Here is a 23,288-nt window from a genome sequence, read left to right on the forward strand (position 1 = left end):
GTCCAAGTGCCAAAGCGGCCATTTTCTCCAGGGGAACTGATCTCTATCGGCTGGAGATCAGTTGTCATAGAAGGAGAGCTCCAGGAGCAGGAGAGCTCCAGCTATTACCTGGAGGTTGGCAACCCTAATTATTGGCGAGGGGAGGAGGGTCTTTTCGAAAGAAGTTAACAACCCTGGCTTTGGTTGTGCTTCTAGCCTAAGCAGGGCGTGCTCTGGAAAAAAAGCTTTCCATTAGGCTTTGCTAGTTGAGAACGACAGCTAAGCAGACAAACTCCAAGGCATGCAGGGTTGGCGGGTTTTGTGGAGGGTCTTGAACACACAGAAGTAACACCAGGTGACGGTTCTGGGGGAGGGGCTCCTGTCATAAGAGGCAGCAGGGGAGAAGGGGTGAAGCCATAAGGTTACCAAACCCATCTTAGGAAATACCGAGAGATTTGGGGGTGGTTCCTAGGAAGGGTGGAGTTTGGGGAGGAGAGAGAGCTCCATAGGGGTGTGCTGTCCTAGAGCACCTCCAGAGCTGCTATGGCCTCCAAGGGAACTGATCTCTGGAGAGTCGGGGCACTTTCAGGGGGTTACCGCATTACGTATTCCCAGCGATGTATTAAGAGTTTGAAACTGTTATCAAAAATACTGCTCGCACTTTGTTTGGCCTCTTTAGCTGGGAAGACGTCTTCCAACCAATTTTTAGCCGTGGCATCCAAAAACCCTGAGGGTTACCGCACTTTGTATTCCCAGGGATGTATTAAGAGTTTGAAAATGTTATTAAAAACATCGCTTTAAAAGGGTTTTTGGATACCACGGCTTATAAATGGTTGGAAGACGTCTTCACAGCTAAAGGGGCCAAACAAAGTGCAAAACAGTATTTTTATAACGTTTTCAAACTCTTAATACATCAGTGGGAATACACAGAAAGTGCAAACAGTATTTTTTATAACAGTTTCAAACTCTTAATACATCGCTGGGAATACAAGTGCGGTAACCCCCCCCTTTTAAAGCGATGTTTTTTATAACATTTTCAAACTCTTAATACATCGCTGGGAATACATAATGCGGTAACCCCCTCACAAAGCCCAAATAATGCACTTTCAATCCACTTTCAGTGCACCTTAACGATCGTTTGCAAGTGGATTTTGCCAGATCACACAGTAAAATCCACCTTCAAAGTGCATTGAAAGCGAATTGAAAGTGCATTATTTGGGCTGTGTGAAAGTGCCCCAAGAGAACTCCAGGCCCCACCTGGAGATGGGTAATCCTATGGAGCCATGATAGAAGGCCAGGGACCTTTGGGGAACTGAGAGGGACAGAGTAGGAATGGTTAAAAGTCACGAGCGGGGCCATAACCAGAAATAGTCCTCACTTAGCAGTTTCATCAATATAAAAATAATGTTGTTTATTTATGTATTTATTAACATATTTATATCCCACCTTTCACCGTGGTTCAAGCCAGCTCGCACATTCAAATATAAAACAAAAAATACAACAACACTCCAGCTTGCCCCTCTTCCCCTTAAAAAAAAATCCCTGTGGCCTACTCTCCATTAAAAGCCGTAGCAAATAAAACAGCCTGGCAACACCTCCTAAACACCTCTAGGGATGGCACCCTGCTTCAGCTCCTCATGGAGCCCATTCCAAAGGGAGGAAGCTATGATGGCAAAAAGGGATGGGCTCTAGTTGATGCCAGGTGTGTGTTTTTGCTGTCAAGTCACAGCTGACTTATGGCGACCCCATAGGGTTTTCAAGGCAAGAGATGTTCAGAGATGGTTTGCCACTGACTGCCTCCGCATCATGTTCCTGGTATTCCTTGGAGGTCTCCCATCCAAATACTTGCCAGGGTTGAGGCTGAGAGTTAGGGTTACCAACCTCCAGGTAGAGGCTGGAATCTCCTGCTATTACAACTGATCTCCAGCCGATAGATAGATCAGTTCACCTGGAGAAAACGGCTGCTTTGGCAATTGGACTCTACGGCATTGAAGTCCCTACCCTTCCCAAACCCCGCCCTCCTCAGGCTCCGCCCCCAAAACCTCCCGTCAATGGCGAAGAGGAACCTGGAAACCCTACTGAGAGTGTGTGACTGGCCCAAGGTCACCCAGAAAGCTTCAATGGCAGAGTGGGGATTCAAACCTGGGTTTCCCAGATCCTAGTCTGACATCTTAACCATTACACCATGCTGGCTCTCATGCCAGGTGAGATACCCTAAGTGGGGAAACAACTAGCAAGTTGGAACCTGAGGACCACAGCTGGTGAACGGGGACATATGGGAAGAGATGTAGGTCTTAGGCAATTGTGGATCTGAACTGTAGCACCTCCTAGCATACCCAGCAGGTTTCCCCACAAGTGATATTGGGCTTGTCATTGTCTCTCAGCCTTGTCTATCTCACAAGATTGTTGTGAGGCAAAAAGAGTAAGCTGCTGTTTGGGATGCATATGAATGTAACATAATAACAGAAGGAAGGAGAAATTTACAAGTAGGAATGAGACCGATAAAGAACAGAACCCTAATCTGTAGTACTATGTCTTCCAAGACGCTGTGAAAATAACTAAAATTGCACAGAGATTTGAGATATGGAGAATCTCTTTTCTTAAATGTTTTGTTTTGCAATGGAATATAATTTTTCTGAGTCATTCAGTTTTAGAGGCAAAGGAGGAAAAAAACTCAGACGTAGTTCATTGCTAAAGGCAAAATGCTATCTCTTGGGGTATAGGAAGGAGACACATTGGCTGTAATGCAGAAAAAAGGAGATAAGCCTACAAGAAACATTCTTACTGGAAATCTTCAAACATTCATTTTATTCCTCCCTAGTTTTTTTTTTTTTTTTGGGTGCTGGAGACAGAAAATAGCTGTAAAAGGGGTTCAAAGTGGAATACCAGAGGCAGCATTGAAAGTGGTAAATCTACACGTTTCTTCAACCTTACTCTCCCCTCTGGTCAAACAGGTTTTTGAATTACCTGTGAAATGTATTTACAAGAAATGATCATAGGATGAGGAAAATATATCAAGGGCAACGAAGACTCTCCAGCTCTTAAAAAAACAACAACCTGTTATCTTTCTCCAGCCTACACTTCTCAAATGCATGAAACTTGTTTGTGTAACTTTTTACTTTTTACTTTTTTTACTAGTATAATTACATCTGTTATGAATGTATGCTCCATGCATCTGATGAAGTGAGCTCCGATTCACAAAAGTTTATATTGGAATATATGTTGTGAGTCTCAAAAGTACCACCAGTCTTCTGTTTAATTTTGTTTGTCGGGTGCACATCTAACCCAATGCCAAAACAATGACTACATAATTCACTTGTTGGGACCATTGTTTCGTTCTTGTCATGTTCTTGATCTTCTCTTGATCGAGCTCATCCCATGACCTCGGGAAGCAAGCTGACCACCAGACATGGTAGTGCAACGGAGTGGGCAAGTGAAGACATGGGTGTTAAAAACAGAGTTTGACACCCCAAGTCCCTCACGTACTTTTAAAGCAAATCTCTGGTCCTTACAATCGCGAAGATGAGTGTGCAAGTTATGTGGGGAGAGCACGATGAACGAATCTGAAAAGCTGGGGGGTCAGATTTCTAGTAGCCAGTTCTGAAGCCCCTTCTGGCCGATCTCAGAATCCTTAGTGTTTCCCCCGCAGGAGTCCTCACAGACTCAAAACTGGAAGGAAAAGAGGTTGCTGCATCTGATACCTTTGCTTCCTGGTCAGCAGCTCTCAGCAACCTAGACTTCCTTCCTTCCTGGCCTGGCTATCAACCTCCTTTTATTCCTCCCCCTTCTGCCCGTGCCTCCTCCAGGGGCAGTCCCAGAGCCTCCCTAGCCAATGCAATCCTCCGAGGGTTTGGGCCAGACCCTCCCACACCTGGGGTCTCCTCCTCCCTGTTCCTTCCCACAATTTCAGGGCCTTGCTGAAGGCTCGTCTGACAACTCCATCCCATCTCTGTGCTGGCAGCTGGTCAGCAGGATATGCCTAGGCTCCCTATTACGATTGCCAACCTCCAGGTTCTAGCTGGAGATCTCCTGCTATTACAACTGATCTCCAGCCAATGGAGATTGGCTGCGTGCATCACTTTCGGTTTAGAACCAGAAAATCCACCTCGCGAGGGGCCTTATACCTCTTAGTTTTACCACTCAAACTTAGAGGTATAAGTCCCCTTGTGAGACGGCACTTCCAATTCTAAACTGGAAGTGACGTGCGTGCGTCGGCGCGCGCGCGCACTCGCACTTTCAACCAAACGGCCTCCCGCCGGTGGAGAAGAAGGACCTGGCAACCCTATGCATCCAGTTAGGCACTTTTACTCTGACAGAAAATTCAGATTTCAGATTTAAAAGTTAGTTCCAAAGTTTTAGATTCGCAAACTGAAACTTCGGAGAGCTTCAAAGGACCCCTCCCCAATTCCATTTAGCAGAAACCTGTTTGCATGCCGAGAAGGATAAACTGCATTATGACAGTGAGGACTGCTATAAGAATGTTTGCATAAAGTAGCATGCAGACAGCTTGCAAGAAATTGCTGGACTGGACGCAAGCCAGAAATTAATTTGCAAGAAGTCATAATATTCTGGCAGGAAGTCAGAGCTGCTCAGAGCTGGCCAGTGGCACCACCAGTCTATGCCCAACGAGATATTATGCATTTAACCTTTCAAGTGAACCAAGATAAAAATTCTGCATAAGGGTGGGGTGGGGTGGAGAGAGGCAAAGAGAGGGGATCTTTTCTGGCAGGTCTCTCCACCCGGCTGGCAAAACTGAAGGAAAGTATAGAGGGGTGAATTATTGCCAGTTTGGCCTAAGGTGCAGCAACCGAGAGTCTGATCTATCATTGCAACAGAACGAAGTGGGTGAGTGCCACAAAATGGTGGCAGTGGTGGCTGTAGGGTTGCCAACCTCCAGGCAATAGCAGAAGATCTCCTGCTATTACAACTGATCTCCAGCCGATAAGAGATCTGTTCACCTGGAGAAAATGGCTGCCTTGGCCTTTGGACTCTATGGCATTGAAGTCCCTCCCCTCCCCAAACCCCACCCTCCTCAGGCTCCACCCCAAAAACCTCCTGCCAGTGGTGAAGAGGGACCTGGCAACCCTAGGTGGCTGTTAGGTTTCAAAAAGAGTTGGACAATTGATAAGATAAGGTTATTGATTGCGATTAACCACAATCCTAGCTTCGCCATACTAAGGCCATGCACCTCTGAATATGACATTCTAGAGGCAGACATAAGGTTGCCAGGTCCCCCCAGCCACTAGCAGGGGATGGAGTGGGTAGGGTTGACAGATCTAGGCTGGGAAACTCCTGGGGATTTGGGGATGGAACCTGGGAGAACAGGGACCTCTCTGGGGTACAATGCTATAGAATCCACCCTTCAAAGCATCTATTCTCTCCAGGGGAACCGATCTCTGCAGTCTGGAGATGATCGGTAGGATACCTGGGTCCCGCCTGGAGGCTGGCATCCCTAAGCAGAGAGCAGGAGTTGACTCTGCTCTTGGATTTCCTCAAGAATTTTTGGAAACAGAGCCCTGGACTAGGTTGACGTGGGTATGATTTAGCAATGCAAAATCATTATGTTCTTTGTACCCTGTGATTTACAAAGCTACAGGTAGGCTCTGTCTTTGGATATGGAGGACCAGATGGCTGGCTGTCACCTCTCCCTGCTTTTTGTAATTATCCTGATCAGAATCCTGTTGTTCAGTAATGTGTTTTCTAGCAGTTGGAGGAGCTTTTTTCAGGTGTGCTCTTTAATGTAGGGGGGGAAATTAGTGAAAACCTGGTCCTCCAATCACAATGCTGGATTTGTAAGAAAGGACACGTGAGTGGAACATGAACTGTGGAGTGCAGGATTGCCCTAGGCCTTCACTAATCATTTTACAAGTGGGGGACCCGCAAGGAACTGCAGGGGGCATCTCATTTTTCCTTCCCCCGCTATTTCCTCTTTCCCTTCCCTGAAAGTCTCCATAGCCTCTTCCCTTTTCCTGTCTCCTTCTCTAGTTCCCACCCACCAGCCAACCTACCTTCATCTGCCCCCCATCTTCAGCTAGGGATGCCAGCCTCTAGGTGCGACCTGGGGAATCCCCCGGAATTACAGCTCATCTCCAGATTGCAGAGACCAGTTCCCCTACAGAAAATGGATGCTTTGGAGGATGGTCTCTGTGGCATTGTACCCCACTGAGGTCCCTGCCCCCACAGGCTCCATCCCCAAATCTCCAGGACTTCCCCATCCCAGATCTGGCAACCTTGCCCTCCCATCCCCTGCTTGTGGCCAGAGGGGACCTGGCAATCCTATCTTCAGCTGGCCTTCATTCCCTTACCCTGGCAGCCTCTCCCTGTGAAAACTATGGACAAGTTGTGCAGTGGGGAACCTGCAAGGATTTACAAGAGGGGCACTTCATTTCCCTGTCTATAGGGGGATTCTTTCCCCAAACTATTTCACACATGAACACACATGAAGCTGCCTTATAACGAATCAGACCCTTGGTCCATCAAAGTCAGTATTGTCTACTCAGACCGGCAGCGGCTCTCCAGGGTCTCAGGCAGAGGTCTTTCCCATCACCTGCTCACCCAGTCCCTTTAACTGGAGATGCCGGGGATTGAACGTGGGACCTTCTGCATGCCAAGCAGATGCTCTACCACTGAGCCACAGCCCCTCCCCTATTTCCTCTTTCCCTCCTTCAGCAATCCCCATATCTTCAGCAACCCCACCATTTCCCCTGCTTCCTTCTCTCCTTCCCATCCTCCACTCACCCAACCAATCTTTCATCTGCTCCCCTCTTCAGTTATATTTATTAGTTTATTTATACCCTGCCTAGAAGTTGTACTTTGAGGGATATTTTTGGCTGCAACAGGAGATGAGGAAGTGGAAAGGGTGAAAGAAATTTACGTTTCTTTGGGGGCATGGAGCAGAAGTTGGGAGATCTACTACTTCGGCCTCTTTTTCTTTTTTATATATAACCAGTACTCTATACCATATCAACAGATATTTTTGTGCAGGAACCTGCCCATCGTTTAGAACTGCACTGCGCTCCATGATCCGTTGAAATATATTTATAGATACCACCATCCCCTCCCCAGAATGGGCAAGATGTTTGTTTCTTTTATCAGGTTATAACACTGATTAACATACCTATTAATGTACAGAGATAAAATTAGTAGATAGTATGCATTTAGTGTGGGTTGTTAAACTGATATTTGGAGATCTTTCTGATTGATAGAGTGCAGGGTTTACTCCAAGTTAATTATATTCCCCTCGCAGACACTATGAAGGAGGATATTAAAAGATGAGAAATTCTTCATGTCGCTTAAGGTGGGAAGGTAGCAGCAATTAAGATGAATAGTCTTCCTAGACCGTTGTTGATCTTGAAATATGCTATTCCTATTGCATCTTTGTTGCTGAATGGTTGGCAGAAACTTTAAACAGACTTTTATAGGAAATAATATTTAAAGAAAAACAATGACTTCTACAGAAGTTATCCAGAAACCTTTACAATAAAGAAGATTTGAAGTATCTCAATCTGAATTTGTTCTCTGTTTTGAGTTGCTTAAAGTGCATAATGGATTTTTATCTGTGACAGCTCAGCATCTTTAAAACAGTAATATTGGAAGTTAGGAGTACAGTTAGACCAAAGCTGACCCCTTTCTATTTCTGTCTGTATTTCATTTATTTGGAATTTGCTTTTACTATTTCTGGAAACAAATTAGATCTAATATAGAATAACAAGCCTGACAGTGAAATCCTGTGCTGAGTTTCCTCCAGTCTACTAAAATCCATGGGTTTAGACTGGGGTAACTCTGTATAGGATTGCACTGTTTTTAGTGTAGTGAATTCTGATCTTTAGAAAAAGAAATGATAACATAACATATCAGGAAATGATCAACACACATGGAAAAATAAAACTGGGGCAGATAATCAAGGAGGAGAATAAAAATATACAATGGATTACATATTGCCAATTGGTACTGAGACTAAAAAAAAAGACTGTTTAGTAACTGGCCAATTTAGAGATCTGACAGAGTTTGAAATATTGGTCACTAAGAATAAGGATCATTTATTGGGAAGGATCTATAAACTATTACTTAAATATGACAAAGAACCTGAACAAGTTAAGCCTTGTATGGTGAAATGGATGCAGACTTTTGGAGAGGAGATCACGATGCAACAGTGGGAGTAGCTATGGACTTACAGCCCATTCCTGAAATAATGGCGTGCAGAGTCAGTGGGGAAGAGGCGCAGCGACGCCTCTTCCTAAGCCAATTTGCACATGCCATTAAACAAACAAACAACAACAACAAAAAAGCCATTTCGCTGCTTTTTTTTGTTTTTGTTTAACCGGGGCTAAAAGCCCCATTGAAAACAGTGAGGCTGCGCCTGCTCAAAACCAGACACAGCACCACTGTTACTGGCACTGGAATATGGCCAAACTGGGATAGGGAGCCACCTAGCCAGCGGCTCCTCCCCCTAGCCCGCCCTTGGAACGCCCCCCTGCGCTGGCGCGGCCTCTCTATGCCGTGGCCTGTGCCACGGAGAGGCCGTGCCGGTGGAGGGGCGAGGCGCACTCCTGCGGCGCTCGGCCCGCCAGCGTAAGTTTTGCACGCACTTATGCTGGCGGCAGGGTCACACCGCCTCCTAAGAGGTTTTGCCCCCCCTTTCAGGAATGGGCTGTAAATCAATTAAATTTACAGCAAATCAATCTTTGAGAGAGAACTGTTATAAACTGTAAGGAGTCTGATGGGACGTTCTACCATACATGGTGGACATGTAAGAAGATAAAAAAGTTCTGGACAGAAGTTCACTCTGAAATGCAAAAAAATTAAAGGTGAAATTCTCAATGGACCCTAAAACTATGCTGTCAGGAATTCTACCATCCACTATCTTGAAGCTTATGGAGGAGCTGGCTAGATACATCTTCACAGCAGCAAGAGTGGTTATTACAGTAAAGTGTTAGTTAGAAGAATGCCCAGACACTGAAGACTGGAAAAATAAATTAGCAGAGTATGCGGTGATGGCAAAGCTGACAAATCAAATAAACAAAAGATCCAATGAAGTTTCAACAAAAATGGGAACTGTATTTTGTATATGTTTCGTAAAGACTGTATAAACAGAAACTGTTCTGTTCTAAGATAGTATTGGATTTAGCATTTTTGAAGTCAATTATTACATGAACATTTCAAAAGCATTATATTGTGATAGTATTTAATCCTGGCTAGAATGAGTATGTAGGAACAAAGAATATTTAGAGACGATTTGCTTAGATAAAGATTATATTGGTATTAATATTATATCTAGAAAAATTAAGGAAATTAAATGTTACGTTTACCCAATCAAAGAATGTTTCGGCTTTGTAGTGATATGACTGTATCATATGCTTTATGTGTTGTATTGTTTTGAATTATATGCTATGTTTGTATTTTATTGAATTGAAAAATAAAATTTAGTTAAAAATGCATTCTGATCGGAGAAATGAGAACATAAATCCATGATGGTTTCACTGTTTAAAAATCAAACGATATATCGATAAAAAGGACAATCAAGATAATTCAATCTCGGAAAAGGCCGAATTTGACATTGCTTACCATTATTCAAACCTGGAAAGGTATCACATAAAACTTATCCGGGCTGTGTAACCGTGGTCTTGGAATTTTCTTTCCTGACATTTCGCCAGCAGCTGTGGCAGGCATCTTCAGAGTAGTAAAAGAGTAGTAAAAGTGTTACTCCTCTGAAGATGCCTGCCACAGCTGCTGGCGAAATGTCAGGAAAGAAAATTCCAAGACCACGGTTACACAGCCCGGATAACCTACAAGAACCAATGAACTCTGACCGTGAAAGCCTTCGACAATATTTTTATCACATAAAACATTTATCTTATTTTGTTTGAAATGGAAGATATCCTTGGGAATACATTTAAGGCAAACTAAGATACGATGTTTAAAACACATGTAAAAATTTCCAGTTAGGAAATTATATTTATATACAGGCCTGCATCTCATCGATAAGTAAAACTGATTACCTCTTGGAATTCTGGGGATGTTCAAAAGCTGATTTAATTCACATCAGGTGGGAATGTCCATCTATTCATAAATTCTGGAATATAATTCTGCATGTATCTGGACTGATGGTCGGTTATATAATGTATGTAGATCCATTCTACATTTTACTCGTACAATTGCCCAGATTAGTAAAAAACACAACATTCAGTGCAATACTAAGCAGAGCGACACCCTTCTAAATCCACTGAAATCAATGGGTTTAGAGTCAGATGGCACAGATTGTGGATTAGTTTGGAATGTATTTACTGCTGCAAAAATGTTAATTGCTGATGATGTTCAGAACCACCTTTGGTTTTCAACTGGGATGCCAAGGCATGGGACTATTGTGGAGACGTTGATCATTAAGGACCTAGTTCACAAGCAGCATGACATTTCTTATAAAGAATCATACTTAATTGTGTGAATAATTTCTATTGTATTTGTAACGTATTATAATATGAACAGGCAAATCTTCAGATGATATTGTCGATAGGTTTGAATATGGCAATGTGATTGTGGTTTTAATACGGGAATCCACAGCCTTGTTGAACCTGTGGGCACGTTCGGATTTTTCAAAACAAGTAGTGGATGCCACCACAAAATGGCTGCCATTGGGAGGTCCTGACCAACCACAAATGGCTGCCATGGATGCTGGGGCCAATCATACAGTGGTAGGAGGCTCCAAACCAAGCATGAGCTTATGATGGAGGCAGCTGTTTCGGAACATTTGAAAATGCAAATATGATGCCTTTTAGGCTCTCCTGAAGAACCTCCTTCGGCTCCAGTGATAGGTTTGCCAGGTCCCTCTTTGCTACTGGCGGGAGGCTTTTGGGGTGGAGTTTGAAGAGGGTGGGGTTTGGGAAAGGGAGGGACTTCAATACCATAGTCCAATTGCCAAGTGGCCATTTTCTCCAGGTGAACTGATCTCTGTTGGCTGGAGATCAGTTGTAATAGCAGATCTCCAGCTAATACCTAGAGGTTGGCAACCCTATCCTATGAGGAGGAGGAAATCCAGGATTGGCTCATTGCTTTGAGGAAAATATGCTTTGGGGAAGAAGGAAACATGCAATGGGAAACACATTGGTAGGCCCCATGCCACCCATGGACACCACAACGGAGATCACTGTTACAATATAAAATTTTTAAAAAGGAAGATTGGTGTGTTCTACAGACAAAATGGGATCGTAAAATACCTTGGGCAGGACATTCTGACACCCAGCATGCTTTCGACATTAATAGCATGATAGAAATGAACAAGTAATGCAGACACATGTGCTGTACAATTCCTATCTCATCTTTAACAAATCTATAAAGACACATATTTCCCCTCTTTTCTTCTCGCAAGTGACTGACACCAATCCAAGCACAGTCAGCTCTCTGCTAGGCCGCACCCAGTTCTCTTTTCTAGTATAATGCTCTCCAGAAGCTTCCTTCCTTTCCCTTGCTTTACTTTCCATGTCAACCCCATGCTGCTGGTGATGTCAAGGTGTGCTTTTTGTCATCATTTCCCTCTTTCTTTGTCTGTAGCGGCAAACTCCCCTAGCAACCAACTACCTGAAAATGACATTTGTTTCCCTTATAGCAGACTTGGGCTCATTAGCCGGTCTCCACTGAATGAAATGCTTTAATGGGTATCTGGAAATGAGAGTCAGAGGAAGCCAGAAAGATGATCAGAGAAAGAAACAGTCTCATAGGGTACCTTTGGGTTGTATTGGCACAACCAAGAAATCCTTGGGCAACTGATAACAAGAATGATAGGCACTCTGATGTTTTGGGCTGGGAGCACAGGACAGTGTTTCAGAGTCTTGAGAATGGCTCATGGGCACAGCATCTGCTTTGCTTGAACAGGGTCAAAGGTTCAATTCCCTGCAGTTTAAAAGGCCCAGGTAGTAGGAGATGTGAAAGTTCTCTATCTGAAGTCCCGGAGAGCCACTGCCGGTCACAGCAGACTATGCTGACTGTGATAGACCAATGGTCTAACTCAGTACTTCATGTGTTCAATGGGGCCACCACTCAGTGAAAGAGCATTCAGAAGACGGTCTTAGTTCAACCCCCAGCAACGTCATAAGAACATAAGAAAGGCCATGCTGGATCAGACCAAGGTCTGTCAAGTCCAGCAGTCTGTTCACACAGTGAACACAAGAAGCTGCCTTATACTGAATCAGACCCTTGGTCCATCAAAGTCAGTATTGCCTACTCAGACTGGCAGCTGCTCTCCAGGGTCTCAGGCAGAGGTACTTGCCTAGTTCCTTTAAACAGAGATGCCGGGGATTGAACCTGGGACCTTCTGCATGCAAAGCAGAGGCTCTACCACTGAGCCACAGCCCCTCTACAGTGGCCAACCAGGTACCTCTAGGAAGCCCACAAACAAGGCGACTGCAGCAGCACTGTCCTGCCTGTGTTCCAAAGCACCTAATATAATAGGCATGCTCATCTGATCCTAGAGCGAATAGGGATGCATCACGACTAGTATCCATTTTGACTAGTATCCCTGGATAGCCCTCTCCTCCATGAACATGTCCACTCCCCTCTTAAAGACTTCCAAGTTGGCAGCCATCACCACGTCCTGGGGCAGGGAGCTCCACAATTTAATGTCAGTTAAAGAATCAGGTAGTTCGTGATGTGAAAGACCTCTGCCCGAGACCCTAGAGAGTTTATTTTTATTTTATATATTATTATATTTATATCCCCACCAAGGCGGGGCTCAGGGCGGTGTACAGCATGAGATACTGCCAGTCAGGTAGACCAATGCTCTCACTCAGTATAAGGTTGCTTCATGTGCTGAAGGGGTTGAGTGAACCACTCATCCAAAAGTACTACTGGGGGAAGAGGCTGCCATTACCAGAGGGCATTGCTGGGAGGGAGCAGGAGTTGGGAGAAAGGTATGGGGGGTGCATGAGGCTGGTACAGATCTTGAAGAGTGGGTAGAAGCATCCAAGAGGGCATGGGCTGATGCTACTGGCCCGCAATGGAAAAGGCAACATTGAAAAGAAGAAGAAGAAGAAGAAGAGTTGGTTTTTATATGCCGACTTTCTCTACCACTTAAAGAAGAATCAAACTGGCATACAATCACCTTCCCCTCCCCACAACAGACACCCTGTGAGGGAGGTGGGGCTGAGAGAGCTCTAAGAGAGCTGTGACTAGCCCAAGGTCACCCAGCTGGCTTCATGTATAGGAAGGGGGAAACCCACCCAGTTCACCAGATTAGCCTCCGCCGCTCATGTGGTGGAGTGGGGAATCAAACCCAGTTCTCCAGATTAGAGTCCACCACTCCAAACCACAGCTCTTAACCATTATACCATGCGGTGATTGAGCCAATGCCCCAACTCCATTTGAGCTATTTTAAATGACTACTGATTACTATCCCAGGTTTCTGCCCAAAGAGGAAAGTTTCCTGGCTGAGATGGAAAACTCTGAGAGCAGTTTTACAAGAGAACTGCTGACATCCATGTGAACAGCTGAGTTTATTAGTGCAGAAGCAGACCGTTGAAATAAATAAGGTATGCTTTATGTGTATTGATTTCCCACTTGGTGTCTGGCACAGACTAAGTGCACCATTTAGAAAGACCCATGCTCTTTTATGTCAGGTTGTTCCTTTTCATGCATGCAGCCAGCAGCGATAAGAGGAGATGATTTGCTCATTCCAGTCCTGAGGCTGCATCTGTGATCACCTTGTAAATATCTGGGGATGTTCTCTTATGACTGGTAGACCGAATGCAGATCGGAGGCAGTCAAACTGCAGGAGCACATTACAAATCTTCAGCTGGTTCACCCTTCCTTCACTCCCCTTTCTCATTCCAAGAACCCTGTGTATTGTCCATCTGGAAGGGCAAAGGCTCAGAATCTCAGAAGGAATATCCAGACGACAATTTCCTTTATCTGCTCTTGTGGTAAAAACTGCAGTCGTTTCAGACAGAGGCAATCCTTCCCGCCCCAGTTATAGTGGAGGGACCAGTGTCAGACCTTGGGGGTCGAATTTAGGAGCAGCAAATTTTGGAGTTCAGCAACACCAACTCTGCAACAAACGATGCGTTCATGTGAAGATCTTCAAGACAGCATTAAGCAAGGCACGCAATGTGCATTGCTTGGACAAGAAATACTTGGCCAAGAAGGTGTGTGGGGCAGAAATTTAGCTCAGTGGGAGAGTACATAGCTAACATGCAGAAGGTTCCAAATTCAGGTCCTGGGCTTTTCAGCTCACAGGATGGTAGCAAGGCCGAGGCTTTTGAAAGCTGCTGCCAGTTATAGTAGGCAGCACTGGATGGTACAGACCACTGTTTACCACTTGGTGGGCTGGATCCAGTGATCTGCAAATGCAAGGATCAAGTATCTGTCTTACATTTCCCTCCCCGTAGCAGTCCTTTCCAACGCCAGGAAAGTTGGTTCCTGAGGTTGCAGGACCCACCTGGAGTGATTGGCAGAAGAAGTTTAGGTGGTGGGCAACCTGAGACAGGGCCTTCTTGGTCATGGCACCAAAGCTATGGAACTCTCTTCCAGTCTGCCCCTTTATGTCACTGTCTTCCACCAGCGGGTGAAGACTTCTTTGATTTGTCTGGTGTTCCTTCAATTATCCCTCCTTCCTTCCTTCTGTTTTAATTACTGTGCCTTTACATATGTATTTTAATTTTGGTATTCATTGTGTTTATGACGTGTCTTTATAATTTAACTGTTAGCTGCCTTGGTGGCCAAGATGGGGCTGAAAGGTGGGTTATAAATTTTGTAAATGAAGAACAATAAACAATAAGGGTAATTTTGATCCCTTCCCACTCGTCACTGCAGCCTCTTGACCTATGTGGATAAATTATCTTGGGACTGGAAAGCAGGAAGGGGGGAAGCGGGAAAAATCCATTACCATCAGCATCTTTGGCTGATGGATTGCTGGATCCAACCCAAGATAGTGACTGCAGCTATGAAAACTAGCCATCATACTTTCTCTGTTGCCTCTGGGATAGGCATACGTGTTTTAGCCCAGCCCTTCTTGATTGGGTGGTGAACCCATAGGAGGGATTTCCCAAACATTCTTTGCAAAGCCCCATTCCAGAGATTTACCTCGTTCCCTTAGCTCCCCTGGAGAGGAAGATGCTCACCACTACTCCCTGCAATGCACTCTCCATTTGGGATCAGTACATCATAAAGTACATTTGGGATCAGTACATCATATGTGTCCAGAGAAGGGCAACAAAGATGATGAGGGGTCTGGAAACCAAGTCCTATGAGGAAAGGTTGAAGGAGCTGGGTATGTTTAGACTGGAGAGGAGACGACTGAGAGGTGATATGGTAACCATCTTCAAGTACTTGAAGGGCTGTCATATAGAGGAGGGTGCCGAGTTGTTTTCTGTTGCCCCAGTCGGACCAGAACAAACGGGTTGAAATTAAATCAAAAGAGTTTCCGTCTAGACATTAGGAAGAATTTTCTAACAGAGCGGTTCCTCAGTGGAACAGGCTTCCTTGGGAGGTGGTAAACTCTCCTTCCCTGGAGGTTTTTAAGAAGAGGTTAGATGGCCATCTGTCAGCAATGCTGATTCTATGACCTTAAGCAGATGATGAGAAGGAGGGCATCTTGACCATCTTCTGGGCATGGAGTAGGGGTCACTGGGTGTGTGTGGGGGAGGTAGTTGTGAAATTCCTGCATTGTGCAGGGGATTGGACTAGATGACCCTGGTGGTACCTTCCAACTCTATGATTCTATGATTCTAAGCTGGAAGAACCCATTTGGTCCAATTCTCTACTGAAAGGCAGGATAGTCCCCAACCCATCAACCTCACGCATACCAGCATATCCCATCTGGACCACAAGCAGAATGTAAGTGCACTGCAGAAAGTTTCTTACTGAGCAAATAACTCTCTCAGGTCTATTCGCATCTCCCCTGTTTTCTGTCTCAGGGGTGCAATGGCCAAGAGCCAAAGAACACCAGTACTTGACTAAAAACCATAGCACCAGCAGTCATCCCCGAGCATCTGGAAGGGATTATCGAGCATGCTGGCGATAGCTCAGCACCCCCCCCCCCCCGAAGCTGAGATTGCTCACTAGTCATTATAGGACCACAAAAATTGCACTCGCTGTTTCATTTGGATATCAGACTTCAGCTATTTACTAGAATTCCTCTGCAAACAGCTTTGGCAGCGTGGGAGCAAACTGTTCCTACCCGGGGATAATAAAGCAGCAGCTGGTACACAAACAGTGAATCAGAGCTGATGGTCTAAATGGAATTAAATAGACATTGACCAACCATGTCAGCATCTAATGCAGCATCTCCTATAGATACTTCATTACTTCCATGCCCACATCAAGACTCATTATCTTTGCTTCTTTCTCACCTATGTACTATGTATGATTAATAAAGGAAAGAAACAGACACCTAGCAGTCAAGACAATATTAAAAACTAAACGCCATATAACCATAAGTATGTTTTCCAGCATAGAGTAAAAAAAAAGTTTAGCTAGTTGTAAAAGATGGTTTGTTGTTGTTGTTGTTATTATTATTATTATTATTATTATTATTATGTACTTACATTTCTGCCCGGACCATAGGTAAAAACAAGAGCTATTAAGTAGGCCATTCGATTAACTCTCTAAAATGCTGTATGTTGTATGTCATCTTTTTTGTATATCATAAGATGGATACCCCTTACCTTTTACCAATCCCTTTTTTCCCTTTTGTATCCGTATAATAGAATAAATAATAAAAAAGACTGTGTTTTAAATTATACCAGGCACTAGCCATTGGCTGTGGGGGTATTGTGCCCTGCAGAGCTATGCTTTACGGACCAATTGACTCGTTACCAATGACAAAGGTTGGGTCTGGAGCTCCCACCTTGTGCAAAAGTCAAACATGAATTGCAGGATTTCTTTGATTCCTGTGTGTAGAGTGCCAGATTTGGACTGGTATCATGGTGCGCATGGTAACGGGGCTTCAGCCTTCCCCACTGCACTGATTTCCCAACTCGAAATGGTCCCAGGGGGGTGCTGTTCGTATCACTGGAGAAACCCACATTTGTTGACAGTCGTTTCAACAGTTCGTTAATCTATTCATGAGTGTTTGGCAGGTTGTTTCTCTGTTTTCCTTACAAACAATGCAGTACAGAGCAACTAACTTTTCACGCATGTGCTATCTCACACAGCTCGATGGCGTTCTACTACCCCCCATCCTTGCTGCACAACTGCTCTGCTCAGCCCACAATCGTTTAAATAGACAATTAGATTACTCACAAATCATATAAACCAATCATTAATAAATGCTTCTTTACAATGAAATCCTACCCTTTGGTATATGTCTAAGTAGTCTTTAGTGATACGAAAGGCTGCCGATCACATTGAATCGGCAGAACCTTTGCGCATGCAGTTTTGAGAAAACCAGATGCAAATCAGTTTGGCAGGTATTCACAGCTGCTTGGCATGATCAAACAGAGTGATAGGCTCCCTCTGCTAGCATGGTGTTGTGGTTAAGAGCGGTGGTTTGGAGCGGTGGACTCTAATCTGGAGAACTGGGTTTGATTCCCCACTCCTCCACATGAGCGGCAGACTCTAATCTGGTGAACCGGGTTGTCTGACTATCATAGCCACTTAAGTTGGTGGAAGGCTCTTTAAGCTGGAGGAAGGCTACTAGGAGGATGGTTGGATCCACCCCACTCAGTTGAAATAGTAGATTCTGGTTTCCAAAAAGGCTTGTAAATAAGGATTTAAAGGGCATAGTTCAATAGGATACTGAATTATCTTTTTCTTTGTATTGTGCATATATGTACATGTGTATGTGTATTAATGGGAGAATACTGCATTTATGGTTCAGAGACAACTGCAGAAGACTGTGCACTCAAAATGCATTTGGTTTCTTATGCAAATACTTTATTAATTGTGAACATTTTGCTTCTTTATCAAAGGGTATGATTTTTTTGACTATGTATCTTTTTAGGATAGACTTTATTTGTTCTTCAATTTTTTTTGGGCTTACTGGACAAGAAGACATTTTATATCAAATTTCATGAGAAGATGAATCATATCACTGCTTTTAGGAACAGAACATCTGAGATACAATGCTTTAAAAAAAAGATTCTGCCTTAAACTCACAGCTGCTCTAGAACATACTTTCTAATTCTTTTTTTTTTTTTTTTGCCATCAAGTCGTAGCTGACTTATGGAGACCCCGTAGGGTTTTCAAGGCAAGAGACCTTCAGAGGTGGTTTGCCATTGCCTGCCTCTACGTCCTGCCCCTGGAATTCCTTGGAGGTCTCCCATCCAAATACTTTCCAGGGTCGAGGCTGAATGTGTAAATGGCCCAAGGTCACCCAGCAAGTTACCATGGCAGAGTGGAGATTTGAACCTGTGTTTCCCAGATCCTAGTCCGACACTTTAACCACTACACCATGCTGGCTCTCTTAGGGATGGCGATTTTGAAACCAGCCCTCTCTCTTCTGATGTTATCATTCACTGGAGTTGTTACCATTCACTGGAGATTTGTATCCTCTTGTTTTTCAGAGTTGTGGAGGGAAAGGAAGAGAAGGGAAGTGGTCAAGGGCTAAATAAATAGCAAGTGGGTCATAAGCAGCCTGGAGTGAACTGTCACTTGTATTATTACCCTGCTCTGCTAATGCACCAAACCCGTGGCTAGAGAAACCAGGAAGGTCTCATAACCTTGAGACCAGCCTTCTGCTCAGGGTGTTAAAAAGCACCAGAGGGGATACAGCAGTAACAAATCTGAACAAGTTACAATCAGATGACGCTTAAGAAGAAGAAAAGTTGGTTTTTATATGCCGAATTTCTGTACCACTTAAGGAAGAATCACACCAGCTTACAATCTCCTTCCCTTCCTTTCCCCACAACAGACACCCTGAGAGGTAGGTGGGGCTGAGAGAGCTCTAAGAGAACTGTGACTATCCCAAGGTTACCCAGCTGGCTTCGTATGTAGGAGTGGGGAAAACCAACCCGGTTCACCAGATTAGCATCCGCTGCACTGGTTTAAACCCAGGTTGGATTGATTTTGCTGAATGAGTAGATCAGCCCCAAGGTAAAAATGCACAGGAGTGCTGGCAGACCTGCCATTTAGGGGCACGGCCTGTTCTCTTAACAAACGTCAAGGGTTATCAGCCAACTAACTGGCCTTTTCTGACCTGGACAGTCCAGGCTAGATCGATCTTGTCAGATCTCAGAAGCTAAGCAGGGTCGGCCATGGTTAGTCCCTGGATGGGAGACCACCAAGGAAGTCCTGGGTTGATCCTCAGAGGCAGGCAATGGCAAACCACCTTTGAACATCTCTTGACTTGAAAACTTTACAAGGGTCACCATAAGTCAGCTGTGACTTGACAGCTAAAAAACAAAACAAAAACTGGCCTGTTGGGGAAATGGACATGTACTCTGGGAACATGTAGGTTGCCCCAACTAGCACCCACTAGATGGTTTGCAGTTGGGAAAATGGAGCAAGGGGAAAGGCTGAAGCCCCTTCCCTGTGGTCCTCGTACAAAGCAGGCAATGTGCACATGGGCACTGAAGAGGACCCACATCGGTGGGTCTGACACAGGGTGGGGAGGGACGCTAGACTGAACCTGTGCCCTCCTTAATGTGTTATGCCGGCTACACAATTCAAAGTCCTTGGGTTTGTTGGGGAGCAACGCGAAGACTTTGCATCACACGTGTTGAGAGTTTGTGCCTCCCAGATACAGTCCAGCTCTTTTCTGTTTGCAGCCACAACAAGCCAGGGAGAAGGGACTTCAGCCCTCCCCCCCCCATACTGTTTTCCTGCCCTCAAACTGCCCCAAGGAGCCACTACTGGCTCTGTGGTGAAACTTATGGATAGCCACGTAAGTTATGTGATTTTTACAGTAGAGCTAACAGTGGCTGAGGATGTGAAAACAGCACTGAGGGTGGGGCGGTTATAGCTGCTTCTCCCTGTGTGCAGTGGTCAGAAACAGAAAAGAACCAGTATGCATCTGGAAGGCATAGTTAAACTGAGAGGCATAGTTAAGTTGTGGAACTCCCTGCCCCAGGATGTGGTGATAGCTGACAACTTGGAAGGCTTTAAGAGGGGAGTGGACATGTTCATGGAGGAGAGGGCTATTCATGGCTACTAGTCAAAATGGATACTAGTCCTGATGCACACCTATTCTCTCCAGGATCAGAAGAGCATGCCGAATATATTAGGTGCGGTGGACCACAGGCAAGATGGTGCTGCTGCAGTCGTCTTGTTTGTGGGCTTCTTAGAGGCACCTGGTTGGCCCCTGTGTGAACAGACTGCTGGACTCGATGGACCTTGGTCTGATCCAGCATGGCCTTTCTTATGTTCTTAACTCCCATCCCACGTCTGATGTAACATTCTCATGATGTTGCCCAAGAAACCCGAGGACTTTGAAATGTGTAGGTGGAGCTGGAATTGGGATTCGTCAGGAACTCAGATTTATTATTGCTTATGGCAATCCATCATGATACATGCAGATTAAATTCACTGATCTGAACTGAGAATGATGGTAGGGGAGAAATCTCTGTCTATTGTTCCCTGGAAGGACACGTTGACATCATTAGTAATTACCTGAGGGCGTGTGAGCCTGCCACTGCAACACCGATGTTTTTCAGTCCTGCTGTGATGATGATAATGATGCCAGGAATACCTTTGGGCTTCCTAGGAGTTTGGTTTTTCATTGTACCAGAGAGACCGACAAAAATGCCATCTCTTATGTGGAGGCAACACTGGTCATGTGATAGGCCAAGAGAAGGTTGATTTTGGCAGCTAAGCGGTGCAGGTACTGAACCAGAATGCTGAGGGTTAGGACCCAGTGTGGGGTAGTGTATAAGACTCTAATCTGGAGAACCAGGTTCGATTCCCCACTCCTCCACAGGAAGCGTGCTGGGTGACCTTGGGCCAGTCACAGTTCTCTCAGAACTCTCTCAGCCCACGTGGAAGCAGGCAATGGCAAACCACCTCCGAACGTCTCTTGCCTTGAAAACCCTATGGGGTCACCATAAGTCAGCTGTGACTTGACGGCGCTTTCCACCGCCACATGTGCCTATCATTTTTCCACATGTGTTTGTGTTTCTGCATGTGTGTGTATGTGGGGGGGGGGGGATGTTTTGCCAAACTGTCATGGGTACACAAGCCAGCTTCCTGAGAATTTTACTTTCTCTCTCTGTGTGCTTTTTTAAAAGTTTCTAGCTGGGAAGATAAGCTCAAATATTTTAGATGGTCTGGGGAAAGGATTTTTATTTTTTTATTTTTTGCACGTGGGATGCACAGTCTCGGCGAAATGCAACACGCCAGATAGGCTGATTTGATGAAGTTCTTCCTGAAGCAGGAAGAATTTTGTGTTAGTGAAGCATTGCAAGCATTTGCAACCTCTTTTCATATTGTCATGGTTTATTATGAGATGATGGGGGGCGGGGAGGGCCATGATACAGTGGTAGTGCATCTGCTTGGCATGCAGGAGGTCGGGGGATAGGTAGATCATTCTGCATTGTACCTATACATTTCTCTTGTAATGCAGACAAAGAGTGGGGCTGTGGTTAAGTAAAGGTAAAGGTCCCCTGTGCAAGCACCGGGTCATTCCTGACCCATGGGGTGACGTCACCACCCGTTGTTTACTAGGCAGACTTTTTTTTATGGGGTGGTTTTCCAGTGCCTTCCCCAGTCATCTTCCCTTTACCCCCAGCAAGCTGGGTACTCATTTTACCGACCTCAGAAGGATGGTAGGCTGAGTCAACCTCGAGCCGGCTACCTGAAACCAACTTCCGTCGGGATCGAACTCAGGTAGTGAGCAGAGCTTGGACTGCAGTACTGCAGCTTACCACTCTGTGCTATGGTTACTTGGTGTTTAAAAAACAAACAAACACTCACAGGATAAGCCAAGGCACTACATTCTGGATCCTTCAATATATATTATGCAAGCTCAGCATCAATCCCTATTTGTATAATTTATTCTGCTTCTATGAAGCCTGGGGGGAATGAGGAACCTCACAGGATAGTGAAGCTCTTTTCTCCCCAATGAGGTTCTTTGATTCCCGTGTCTCTCTCCGTCTTGCTGTTAGCTGCCCAGCATTCGCCAAATGATAATGGGCCCTTTATGCAGGGACATTTCCCTGCGGTCACCCCTGCTGACTGCTTCGGGGCTTCCTTTCGATCATGCATTCCTTTTCCGCCCGTCAGAGGTTGCCTCGCTCTCTCTGCATGTTTTGCCCGCATTTTCAAGATGCTCTTTTAGCCAGAATTTGGAAAAAGCAGGCAAAACACGAGGGGAGAGAGAGGCAACCTCTGACAGGCGGGAAAGGCATGCATAATCAAAGGAAGCCCCAAAGTAGGCGGCTGGGGTGACCGCAGGGAAATGTCCCTGCATAAAAGGCCATGGCCTCTCCCTAAAAGTCACAAACACTTCCACTTTATTCTACGATGTTTTTATTAAGTTATGTAAGGATGTAAATGCATCTTGAACCCCGTGGTGCAGAGTGGTAAGCTGTAGTGCTGCAGTCCAAGCTCTGCTCACGACCTGAGTTCGATTCCGACGGAAGTTGGTTTCAGGTAGCTGGCTCAAGGTTGACTCAGCCTTCCATCCTTCCGAGGTAGGTAAAATGAAGACCCAGCTTGCTGGGGGTAAAGGGAAGATGACTGGGGAAGGCACTGGCAAACCACCCCGTAAAAAAAAAGTCTGCCTAGGAAACATCGGGATGTGACGTCACCCCATGGGTCAGGAATGACTCGGTGATTGCACAGAGGACTACCTTTACCTTTAAGTGCATCTACATCAGAGAAAAGGTCTCACTAGTTCTACCTGGGCTGCATCTGCACATCATTGGTTATTTCACTGTCGCTGTGCTACCACAATCATTTGCAACTGGATTTTCTTGTATGGCCAAGAGAATCTTGGAAGTGAACGGTTGCTGTAGTGCAGGCAACAGACACCAAAGACTGTCTGAGAAACTTTCCCAGCCCTTCTGCTTCAGGCAAATGCCCCAAACTGGGGACTTGGGATGCAGAGCCCCACCAAGATACTCACTACTGAGCAGAGTCGTTGAGTTGATATTCTCGGGACCGGTTGAAGCATTCTTGGATGCCAGAGTCTGCCCAAAGCCTCATCATCGCCGAAAGCAGCTCCGGTGAGAAGGGCTCCGTGTCCTCCATCCGACTGACGACATCGCAGACCATCTTCGCATCAGCCTAGAGAGAGATAGAAGTGGCGGCAGGTCAGGTCGGTGCACTCCTGGAGGCATCCTTCAAGACCGCCATTCTCTTGGGATCTGCCGTGAATGCTGATCAAGAGGGCAAGCTACAGCTTTGCCCCTTCCATGACAACCTGGCAAAACAGCCACGTCCTGTGACCA

The 23,288-nt window shown here is 45.3% G+C and overlaps 1 protein-coding gene across 2 annotated transcripts in view; it reads right to left on the minus strand.

Moving 5' to 3' along the window:
• Window positions 1-23,288, minus strand: part of GNAO1 (G protein subunit alpha o1) — a 216,455-nt gene that overhangs the window by 36,918 nt on the left and 156,249 nt on the right. For both annotated transcript variants that reach the window (XM_056862253.1, XM_056862252.1), the window contains exon 4: window positions 22,964-23,124. In XM_056862253.1, coding sequence (XP_056718231.1) covers window positions 22,964-23,124 — 161 coding nt within the window. The remainder of the gene's footprint in view (window positions 1-22,963; window positions 23,125-23,288) is intronic.

The sequence above is a fragment of the Euleptes europaea genome, chromosome 17, assembly GCF_029931775.1.
Source record: "Euleptes europaea isolate rEulEur1 chromosome 17, rEulEur1.hap1, whole genome shotgun sequence".
Lineage (NCBI taxonomy): Eukaryota > Metazoa > Chordata > Lepidosauria > Squamata > Sphaerodactylidae > Euleptes > Euleptes europaea.